At 50.5% G+C, this 12,147-nt stretch overlaps 1 protein-coding gene across 2 annotated transcripts in view; it reads right to left on the bottom strand.

Annotated features, from left to right (window-relative positions):
• Positions 1–11,842, bottom strand: part of LOC114868948 (E3 ubiquitin-protein ligase RNF43) — a 47,372-nt gene extending 35,530 nt beyond the window's left edge. Inside the window, exon 1 of one of the 2 annotated variants that reach the window (XM_029172630.3) lies at positions 10,174–11,842. In XM_029172630.3, coding sequence (XP_029028463.1) covers positions 10,174–10,395 — 222 coding nt within the window. In that variant the 5' untranslated portion in view covers positions 10,396–11,842. The remainder of the gene's footprint in view (positions 1–10,173) is intronic. The other variant, XM_029172629.3, reaches the window with a different exon arrangement.
• Positions 11,843–12,147: the final 305 nt, after the last annotated feature.

Here is a 12,147-nt window from a genome sequence, read left to right on the forward strand (position 1 = left end):
TTTCCCCGTCTGATTTCCTGGCACATTTCCTTCCATCAAAGCGGTGTTGTTTTACCGCGTCAATGATTGCCGGGCCCCGCGTCTGAACTTTGAACCCACAAAGCAAAAAGGTGCTCGCTCTCACTCTCTCGCTCTCCCTGCACGCCGTCGGTGGGTCAGGCGTAGAACGAGGGCTCTGGGTTGGGGGTTAACTCGTTTATGGCGTGCACCATAAAGGTTCTGAAAGCTCGGTCGAGCTGAATAAGCAAAGATACGTTAACCTTTCATCTCTCCGGCGGAAAGTCAAGCGAGACGACCACGGGATTGCGTTTTCCCTTTGTTTGCTTTGTCAAATAGTGTTCGGGTGTCGCAGAACATGCAAAAAGGCATTGAAGGCATCGTTCCTGCAGGTGTTTGTGCAAGCTGTCCCAGGAGAAGCTCCCTGGCTACAGCACTGAGATCGCTCCCACCTGTGAAGATCAAATATGAGCCATTTATTATACAGGGGGGACTTATCTAGCGCTCCCTATCTGATGGGCTATGTAACGGAGAGGCCCCGGACGGATCCACTTTCACTGCCCTGAAAGGCTGGAGAGGTGACCCAAAAGGAAATCATTATGTGAGAAAACAAAGGCGCTGTAGGCGTAGAGGAGGAACCCGGCCTTGCCTCCTGCCTGCTCGCCGTGCAGACTGCAAGGACCCGCGTCGCCCCACAGCGGGTTTAGCTAGCATGCATGCGCAGGGTGAACGCAGGCCAAACAGCTGGTTGGAGACGCCGGCGTTGTCAAAGTCAAAGCTGGATCCTCACCCAGCGGACCACCAGCAGAGTTATGTAACTGGCTACAAAGGCGGATACTCGAATACAACAGGCACACTGCATGAAACGGACCTGTAGCCGTTATGGTGCAGCTGTACATGTAGACGATGCTGGTTGGTCAAACACTGTACGAGTTACCAGATATCAGCCCAGAGGCTCGATTACAGTTTTCCATACTGTATAGTAGCAGTTATATGCCAACACTGTTACAGTATAGTAGGAATGCTACTGTGTATTTGCAACAGGATATTTGATGATTGTGAGACCAAAACCTGCAACATAGACCCCAACAACATCCGTCCCAGCCTGGTAGACGTCGCCCGTACCTCACACACACAACGACTAAAGACTAAACTCTATTATTGTGTTTGATTATTGTCTCCCTCACATTTAAAAGGCAGGAAATACCCCCCACCGCAAAATAATTAAAAGCTACAGAGATAAGACACGAGTGCCTCCAACGACGTCTGTGTGAAACAAAATAAGACAAGACTTCCTGCTGGGGGGAGGAAGCACGTTTGGGATTATCACTCCGCATTCAGAGACTCCAATGTCTGAGGATCTGACATCACGCTTTCAGATAGGGCCTGTGCCACACACACACCTCAAAGAGTTTGGTGCGTACACATTAATTACAAAGAATCACATTCCAGGTCTAAGGGCACGCACGCACACAACTCACCGCACTTCAAAGTACGCCATGCAAGCGGACATATTCAGCCCGATATGGGCGAGCACCTGCTCCAAGTACGATGAGGCCGCCACCTGGTCAAATAAGGAGCATAATGCACTCGTACACACATGGACACGTTCATTGTGTCTCCTCACCGCTTTCAGCTCCGGGGTTGTGAATGCTACCAATACATGGGAATTGAAGCTAACGTCCCAACACAATGTAACACTGTACTTGGCCAGTGGATTAAATGTGACACTATGTCACAAGAATTTGTTTTAATGAAATTAGAAATACTACAACACTGCTGCTTCTACTGACACACTAATAAACTGCATATCTAATAGAAAGAACAAAGAGTCACAGTAATATTTCCTGAATGGCCTTTTGCTTAGTTGTGTCATGCTCCCTGAACCACCGTTTCACAGCCGGAGCCTCGTGAACCTTGGCACCGTCATCCGGAAACAGGCCGTCAGGACAGAAAACAGGACGAAGACCGAAGCGGCTGCTCATTCGAGACGGAAGACTTTCCCCAAACTCTTGCTACTGGACATTGTAAATGTAAATGGGCAGAGCATCCGCCTGTGTCTATTTCATGGGCGCAGCTTAAAAGAATCAGACTTGACCTTGGCAAACCTTAAATAATGTGGCATTAAGATAACACGATAATAAAGTGAAGATCATCATAAAAAAATTATTTGACAGCTTCAACATATGAAGCAATTAACTTAGAATAATGGGCTAATAAGAGGTAAATACTTTAGTGGGCTGAGGTGACACTAATATGCACATAAAAGAGATTATATAAAGAGAAGGTCTGAGGGGGCGAGGTACCTGCCAAGGAAAGTTGAACCAACACATACATGTTCATGCAGGGGGATTAGGAGAAAGGGAGCGAATGCAAGGAGGAGGAGGAGGAGTTGGAGAGAGTGAGCGATTGAGACAAAGAGAGACAAAACAGGAGGGAGTGCTGAGATAGCGCCGCAGTTGTGGGATCAGTCTCGAAGCAGAAACTGTGACTGTGGCCGTTCTGGAAGGACTCCAAGGCTTGTAGTGCAGGTCTCCTTTGATAATGGGCCACAGTATGTGTAAGAGTGTTGGGCTGCCGCCAAGGTACACAGCCTTTCGCTAATAGTTAACAGAGTGGGCAAACAGTGGAAGTCAGCGGTATGGAGGTAGGTCAGAGAACTGCAGCAGACACACTGTCGCCCCCCCCACCTACAGTATCCACCCGGCCCAGCCCCCCCTCCTTCTACACAGGCCTGGCACTGCGCTGGGGCACTTGGCTCCACTCCCGGCTCTTCAGTTCGGGCTTAAGCTTCATAAACACGCGTTGACTCATATTAGACAAAACCTTTTTGAATGTGCTTTCTTCCTGAAATTACAAGAGGCGGCCACAAACCCAACAACTGCCTGTGACTGTGACCTGGGCACATGGAGCCGAGATAGAAGCTCAGCACGGTGATGATGTGAGGCTCTAACAGTGCTGTTGGTGCATAAACAAGTATACATGGGTGTGTAAATGGAACAATAATACACAAAAGGATTATCGAACATGATGATAATACAGCACATCTAAGCCATGGATGACTCCTAACTTACTGCATCCCTCATCTGTAATTCTTACCACAAACTTTTTAATTCCCTATAATTTATTGTAACAGTCACCACAACCAGTTTTTCTCATGTTCTTCTACTTCACTTTTATGCTATTATGTACATTCACAAACACTTATTGCCCTGGAAAAAGGACTTTAAAGGAGTGGAACGTCATGTGTCATCCCAGTGGTTCACCATGTCACCTCTCATTTGGCAGCGAATATAAATGTTATGTTGTTTCTGGTACCGCAGTGTGGGTCCGTGTGTGTGTGTGTGTGTGTGTGTGTAGGTGTGTGTCATGGCTTCAAGTAGCCTCGCAGGATTCCCAGACGGCCCAAGGACTCGAGCGCAGGAGACATGTCATTACCCGATCCTCTGCCAACCTGCTGCTCTAATCTCAGCGTGAGAAGACCAAACACCAAACCACACACGGCTCTGCTTTAGTCTTCAGAGCTGGCTCTGTCTGGTGCTAACCCTAACCTAGAGCCCAGAACAAAGAGCTGCGCCGTGACCTGCAGCGCCCCCCCCCCCGTCGGCAATCTGGGGGTTTAAATAACAGGCCTGCGAAAAAGTGGTTCTGGCAGCTCGGGCCACCGACAGACGACGTATATGACGCCACGTTAACCCAAGAACATGTGGTGCTGGTTGTCTGCGCTGGATGCGCCCACACGCCGGAGGCCGGCAGGTGAACCCTGGGTATGGGCCTCAAACACAAGACGGCCTTTTGCCGGGATCCCAGTCAAGGGCAGCCGACCCTGGAGCAGCACGGACCGGGTCTTTCACTGGAAGAAGCTGGATGTTGGAGGTAAAGGTAAACATGTGGGTTATGTAACACAGGTTTACTCCACCAGCTCGATTGCGTCATCCCAAAGTCCCACTCCGCAGTCAAGGCCGTTTGGAGTGCCGACATGCTAACACGTAGCGTAGCTGTGAGCAGTCTCAGCAATGAGATCACTGGCGCTCGCCGCTAGCAACAGCTAGCAACTACAGTACTAGCAACCATTGGCAACTGGCGCTCCCGCCGCTAGCAATAGCTAGCGGCGAGCGCCCTTAGCGGCTGCCCGTCGGCATTCCTGCTGGGTGCCAAGGTATTTACTTTGGACAAGAGGGGGAGGCACCGTGAGGGACCGCTTCTAATGAGGAGCAGCCAGTCGACAGGTCACGGCCAATTGAAGCAGGTTTCCTACATATGCGGCGCTCTCCTCTGTCGACCAGGCACATGACACGTTGGGTCCGGGTTGTTTTTGGTTGCGGTGATCAGTTATTCACTGGGGTCGGACTAAGAACATCTGCTCCTGCCGTGTCTCCGTCATCTCTTCAGGAGACGCGTTCCCTGCAGTGGTACTGATGAAAGCACGCGGGAAAGCCGTGTTATGTACCTGTGAGGACACGCATGTGCGTTTCCAGTGGCGCCCACGGCTAACTGGCTCACGCTCACTCATCAGTCACGTTGGACCGTCTTGACTGAGCACTATCAAAGACGACTCGCGCTTTGTTCCAGGCCAAAGCGTGCACTCCTCAGCGAATCCGAGAGAGCGGCGGCCTATGGTGCTGGAAGGCATGTGACTGGATGTGAGACGATCAGTCAAGTTCACAGGGAACGATGGCTCCTGCTCACACAGTAATCAGCAGCAGGCGGCAACTACAAAGTTAGTTAATAAAAGTAAATAAAAAGTAGTAGTAGTAGTTTCATTGTGTCTAGAAAGTGTTTAATCTTCCACTGCTCCTTTACTGGGTCTTTCTTTTTAGTTAGCTCCAGTCATCTCTTCCAATAGTAATGTTTTTGTTTCAGTTCTTTTCTTCCTGAGCTTGTGAGGATTAATGTGAGGCTTCTATTGTGAAACAGGAACAGTGTCAAACAAACAGATACACCTGTTGCTTTCCACTTTTATTTCTAACAGAGCAGCTGATCAGCGCGTGCTGCCGACAGGATTGTGGTAGATCACTGAAGTAAGCAGGATTAATTGGTTGGTATCATAACAGAGCGAGGCCATAGACGTACTGAACTGAATATTATTGGTCTCAAACCTTCCTCTGTGGTAATGTAAGCGAATTGGACTGCAGATCGAACGCTGCACGACGGCCATTACGGAGAAAACATAGGTTAAAACAGGGCCACGCCGCTTGTTGTCTGGAAGTGACCACGTGACTCTTTGAAACATAAGGCATTTTTTTTGTCGGCAGCGTTATCTCCCTGGATCTGGGGTTACAATATGGCTTTTGTAGTCAAGCAGCACTGAAAGATCTAAGTCACTTTGATCCCACTTAATAGAGTTTGGTAAATGATCTTAGTATAGGAGCTCCACCTCCTCCACACACACACACACACACACACACACACACACACACACACACACACACACACACACACACACACACACACACACACACACACACACACACACACACACACACAGGTGAAAACTGATGGCTGACTGCAGCGTTGGGGCAAAAAGGAGGACATTTCGCTTCCACTTACACAAAACTCTTCTCCCATTTAAATATATCTGTGGTAAACACGTAGGACGAACTGTTTGCAGCTTGTTGTACAAGAACCAAACAACTTACTGCCATTTATAACGTCTGAAATGACATTGTTGGGAGGTGCTTTTGCTATATTTGCCGAAGTGGCGCGCACAAAGCTGTACAAAGAAAAGAGTCTGAGAAGCTGAGTGACTAAAGAAGCCACAGGGAGCCAGGGAGAGGGAGGGAGTTTGTCAGAGTGTATTTATCTGTGGTACGGTGATGACTCTTTTCCTCCAAACGGAGCGCTTCCTGCCTTTTGAGAACATGTAGACATGTAAACTCAACGGCGAGCGCCGCGCAAATGACTTACAACCGTTTTTGTAAAGACGGAGCGAGAGCGGGCCGGTTCTAAAAAAAGCAGAGGAGGAGGAGGAGAAGCCAGACGAGCGGAGGAATGAGAAAGTGCAGGGGAGAGTCCGGGCCTTTGAAGTTAGCAGGGAGCAGAGAAGGGCTGCTCTCACCACCGCTGGCCGGGCAGGAGTTATTAGTGAGTGACTGCACGATAAAGTCAACACTTACACTATCGGCGCAGATGTTTGGCTGAAAGTAGCGGAATATGAAATGTGCGACGATAAGACGGCACAAATGAGGTCCCACGTGACTCGGGGTCGACGGCACACGCCAGTCAGGAGCTAGAACGCATCCTGGTGCTTTCAAATGCCTGACAATTCATTTGTTAAAGCAATTTAAGGTTTGAAAATGTGGTTTATACAAAAGCTGGGCAGGAGGATGCATGTGTAATGGTCAGAGGGTACTAGCGCCTGGATTTTCCTGCCAAATGGTGCGATTGTCATCAGTCGCAAGCATGGATCTCTGTAAATCCCTATAAATGTGGCCTTGATCCCCGGGGGAAAGGATCCGCTGGCCTCCACACCCGCCGTGGTTTAACAGGCTTTCCTGTGCACTCCCAGTGGATCGGTTTCATCTGGAAAGAGACAGGTGCTCCACTTGACCTGCGCCGTTAGGACACATTCAGAAAAGGTTGCACCAGATTCCCGTCTCTTCGGGAATGTGAGGGTGCCAAGGTGCTCCTAACCGTTAAACCAGGAGCTTTTTACATAACTGGATTCCACTGACCCTGAACACACCCGGGCCCCGCCTGGCCCTTTGTCAGGTACGGTGCCATCAAAGCAGAATATACTGTAGGTGTGTGTGTGTGTGTGTCTCAGTTCATGCGGTGACTCATTCCTCTCCATTGTGATAGATGCGTGGCTACATAACAGCACAGCCTGTGTGCGTTTGCTGCTCCGGAGGTTTCAGGTGTGCGTTTGTGTCTGGATGCGGGTTCTCCACCTCGGGTTCGAGTGACGCTGCTTGTTTGGAGCTCTGATGTTCCCGTTTTGCTCCTCGGTGGGCCTGCCTCGCAAACAGCCCGGGAGTAATGCCTTTAACACACCGCGCCGTGTGCACAGGTTGGCTCGGCCTCCGTGTTTGCATGCCTTACTTGGATGAGCTACAAAGCACGTGGAATTAAACATGCAGATGCACACGCACACACACACACAGTGCGCTGAGGTGTGAGAGCGTGTACTGAGGAGTGTGAACAGAGAGCCTTCCTGTTTGCATGAAGAAAGCGCTGAGAGGGAGACAAGAATGTGTTGTATAACGTTCAAGAATTCCAGACCTGCTCTAATGACTTAAAAAGACGGGACCAGAAGGATTAAGAGATCTGCTGCGTTTCCTTCGGTGCTCTAGGAAACATCCTTGCAGCTATCTCTGGTGGAAGAGGGTGGACGGGACAGCGCTAGCCGTCGCTTCCTGTGCTGCAGGTCCCGGCTCAGGAGAAACCATTAGTCCACAGGTTGTCTGACAGCCTGGACACACATGGCCTGAGTCTCTGAGCGCTGCAGGGACGAGGGTGCTGGCAGTTTGAACCGGACCCCTGTGATCGGGCCACATGTTAAAATACAGGAATAATCTATGGGTTTAAGTTTGCTGGGTTCCCACATGTGAGCCCAGAGTATGGGCCCGTTTCTCATACACAGATGTTAATCACAGGAAAGTCGGCGTTTATAGAAGCCCTGTGGCAAAGCAGGGGGAAACTGGGAGCTTAAAGCGACTCCATTCACGCCAGTGCCGGGTAACTTCAGCTCCTCGCGTGTCACGCATGAGCTGCGGTTCATCACCTGAAACCCGCGGACGTGGAGGACGTGGAGGACAGAAGCCCCGCAGTAGTGAAAGCTCGGAGGAGCGCCGGCAGGCTGTTATCTCATCCAGGGAGATAGGAAGTACGGACAGGAAGTCCAGACGCAGGGGGAGGAGAGGGCCCATATGGGAAGCGCAGTGTAAACACTGGGAGGTTTTAATCATCCCGGCTCACGTTCGGAACTGGACTCGCTTTGATGTTCTCCCCGGGCGCCCCCTCCGCCCTCCCGGCCCTCGCTCCCAAACGGCCGCGTGGAGGGCCGGCCAGGAGGGGAACGTGCAGATAGCGTCCTCGGACGGCGGACGGCTCAGGGACAGACTTACGGTACCTCGTAAGCGAGCTCTTAAAAGTCCCTTTAACATTCCATAGAACAAACAAATGAACAGAACTGCAGCACGAGGAGGGACAGAGGGTCAGGAGGTGGGTTTTAGAGTCAGGGCTCGTTTTGGTCCAATTAGTACTGGCCAGACCCCAGTGTTCCAGCGAACATGTCCGTACAGAGGACAGGGCACGCTTCCAGGGGGATCGGGTTAATAAATCACCTGCCAGAGCTAAACCTCATGAAACACTGAGCACTACTTCTCTAATAAGCTCTCTAAAGATGATCTTCACATGCACAGCCAGAGACGGAGCAGGCGGGCGTACGAACACCATTCACTTTAGTCCTAATAGAATAAAACAACAGCAGACTTTCTTCAGATTTCGATAAAAAAACAATGCTATGAGGCGCCAACAGAGCAGCAGCACACGGGTCTAGTATTAAAACGCCACGCATTGTGATGTTCAAACCACATACTGTATGTGTGGAACTCAACATGCTCCCTTTCATCCCTGGAAGACGCGCACATAAAAGCAGGGAACGGCGAGGCAGCCTGCAGAGGCAACCAGGACCTGTTGGGACAGGCCTGGGCTGCAACAAAGAGCATCCTGCAGCACAACACCGCCCCTGTGCACGGTGGGAAAGGACTGGGAGCATATGCAGAAACCGCACCATCCTACAGTAGCACTGCAGCTCCAGCGTCCATGCTCCAGCTGACGTGCACGAGGCCGTATGTGCACCGCTGGGACCTGATACTGTAGCAGGAGGTTCATATCGTTTTATGGATTTACGCCGGAGCAGGTTTATATTCGACCCCGAGGATCAAAATAAAGAAACGCTGGCAATCCCACAAAAGGTGGATGAGTCTTTGATCGCAGCATATACGTCCCCAGCATGCGGCCAACATCCCACACGGACGCATTAAAGTCGAGCAGCGGCAGCAGCAGCTTTCCTTTCACCGCGCCTAATACGGGCCTTTCTGTGGAAAACTCATGCAAATCCTTATCAATTATGACAAACTGCAGCATCTGGCTCCCCATTCACAAAACCTCCCACACCTGGCGGGTGAGGAGAGACATGATCCCGCAGTACCTCGCGTCTGTCGGCCCGTTTCTTTGGCAACGGTAAATAAATTGACACAGCCCGAGCGTCGCGGCCCGGGTCCTAATCCACTCCTGAATCCTAAATATGCACGCTGAATAGGCCGCATACTTCACATTTGCGGCACATAAAAAATCTCCTTTAGCTTCAATTTTAGCCTCGCATGGGTCTGAACATGACTCGCCGCGCTGTTGGAGAGACCACACCTTGGCATTAAAATTGTTGGAAGAACATTAGATGTCATAAATAGTTACTGCAAAACAAAGCTGCCGAAGATTAGTTACACCTACTAAAGTTGGCAGCCTCCGCCGAAGCCATGTTTTTCCATGATCAGTAAAAATAGACTCAAAACAATCCAACCTCAATAACACCTGTGTGTCATCACTATTGTTGAAGGAATCTAGATATTCTGTCATCACACGCTGAGTGCTGACGGGGACGTGTGGCACCGCGGGCAGCTCTGGAAAGGAGGCCCGCGCTCGGCCGCTCCTGGAGTTTGATGGCGTGAAGTATGGAGGGCAGGTGTTAAGATCGTTTGGTTTATCACTTGGTGGACGCTGTGTAAACTGTTTTCCACGTTAGGGAAACACTGGTTCCGCTCCGAGGAAGGACAGACGCAGGACGCAGCGTTCCAAAAAGCTCATTTTCAAACTCATTCCTAAAATGCAACAACTCAGCGACTTTGCTCGTTCTTTTGGCTTCAATAATGTATCACATGAGAGAACTATAAAGTTCAGCGACCCTGATTTGAGGTCGGTTATTCTATGTGCGATTATACATGAGTGTCCTGTAAAACACATCTGTCAGCTTTTACACCCACCGGCTGCGGCTCAGAGGATGCGGTCCATCAGAGAGGGAATAAAACCAGAATAATTCCACATATCTATAATCAACAAAACAGCTCAAAGCACAGGTGTCCAGTCAAAACCCCCATAACTGGAGGCTCTGAAAACAGATTCCCACAAGGTGAAACTCTGGTGTCAAGCGGCGCAGACTGAACACTCGTTCTGTACCTGCATTAGTTTCCCCTCCGCGTACCCGGCGCTTCCTCCCACGAACACCCCTTCCAGCGTGATGGGCTTCCCCGTCGGCTCGTGCTTCAGCAGAGTCACCTTGATGAGCGCTCGGAGGGCCGGTCGCTCGGGCTCCAGGCCCGGCTGGCCCAGCACCACCTGCAGGGCCGCCATGAGCAGCCACGGCCAAAGCCCGGCCAGGCGCCGCTGGGGGACGGTCATGGCCTCGACTGTGGCGGCGGTGCGCGGCCGCACATGGTGGACTTCAAAGCAGGCAAACACCGCGGACGATCAAAACGGGGAGGGGGGGTATAGTTTATGTATACGCGACTCGCTGCCGCGTTGTGTCCGTGGCGACTACGGCGAAACGGGTCCGATCCAAACTTTTAAAGCTGGGGGACTGCCATCAGAAGTCATGCGTGACTGTCCGGAACCAACGCGGCTCGCGCTCATCCGTCCGCTTTCGCTGCAGAGGAAAAAAAAACAAACTTGAGTGGACTTTTATCCGGTGCCGTTAATATGGGAGGCGAAGCGGAGCACGCGCGGACGCGCCGCGAAGTTTACACTGGTCTTCATGAGACGCACAACAAATGTCCTCATGTGGAGCGTCCGCCTTATGATTGAACTGTTGTGTATTCTCCCACAAGGGCAGGTCCTGGCAACGGCGTATCGATCCTCATCCGTATCCGAACCACTATTAATAGAGCAGCGTTCAGTCCGTCACTGTACCTTGCTCTCACATTGTGGGGCCGAACACGCGTCGACAAACAGCATCGGCGGACAGCGCGTCCTGCGGCCGCCACATTCCCACCGCATATCCAGCGAAAACACGGAGGAGCGACGGCTTCGACTTCAAAGGCTGGGCTGCAGGTTGCCGCCGGAAAGTTTCAGGCATGTTCGCAGATAACGCAGGGCCACAAAGTTGGGTAATGTGTTTTACGGCGGGGGAGTTGCGAAAAATAATCCTCGAAGTGTCGTTAAATTCAGCTCGCCGCTGTTTAAATATTAACCCGAGCCGAACGGACCGTTGCTTTGCCTCGGACTATTTCGGCCGGCTCCGAAATCAAAGCGACTTCTGTAACAGGCCCATCAGCGTCGACCCAACAGTCGGTTCTTCCTCTAACGTGGATCGAGCCCCCAAAAATCCTCAGCTCGGTGTCTTCGCTGCGCTGTGAGAAGTTACAGATACGATCCTCCTGAGATCACCGAGGGCACAACTAATGTTCTATCAACTCATCGGCGACTGCGGAGAAAACTCAGGGCACAAAGTTGTTGGAACTCCTTCTGATCCTCACAGAAAGTGGATAGGGCGAAGAGACTCCGTGTACTGTGACACAGTCTCACAAGTCTACCTCCCGGACTCTGCCTCGCTCCCCTGGGATCTCATTGACAGGCTCTACCTGCTCACTGCCCCGTCCCCTTCACGTGCCGTCGAACTTGTCGTACTTGTCGATGAAACCATTTAGGTTTCATCGACAAGTACGACTACGCTCCCGAGCCGCTATAGGCAATGTTTTCGTGTATAAGCCGAGATAAAGGGATTGTATTCAATACAATATATAAATAATAATATTAATTTTCCTATCTAAACTATTATTACAGTATAAACTAAAGTTAAAGGTTTCGACCTAAACAGAGTTTATACTGTTTGAACTATATATATATATATATTTTTTTTAATTTTTTGTGACATACGCGCTAAAAAAAACAGGGGTAAGGACAACTTAGAAGTAACGATAATAACTTCCGAAACATCCGAGTGGAACCTGAAGGCAGCAGGCGGCGGGCGGAACAGTCGCTCATCAGCGACAAGAAATAAAAACGGGCGAGTGGCTCCCTCTAGCGTCACCTAACTCATGTAACATGCCACACGCGTAAGCGCACCATTCAACTGCATAATGGAAAATATATGCTATTTATTTATAACACGTAAAGTCACACTAAAAGGGTTGTTACACAACAGTTACGCATTTT

The sequence above is a fragment of the Betta splendens genome, chromosome 14, assembly GCF_900634795.4.
Source record: "Betta splendens chromosome 14, fBetSpl5.4, whole genome shotgun sequence".
Lineage (NCBI taxonomy): Eukaryota > Metazoa > Chordata > Actinopteri > Anabantiformes > Osphronemidae > Betta > Betta splendens.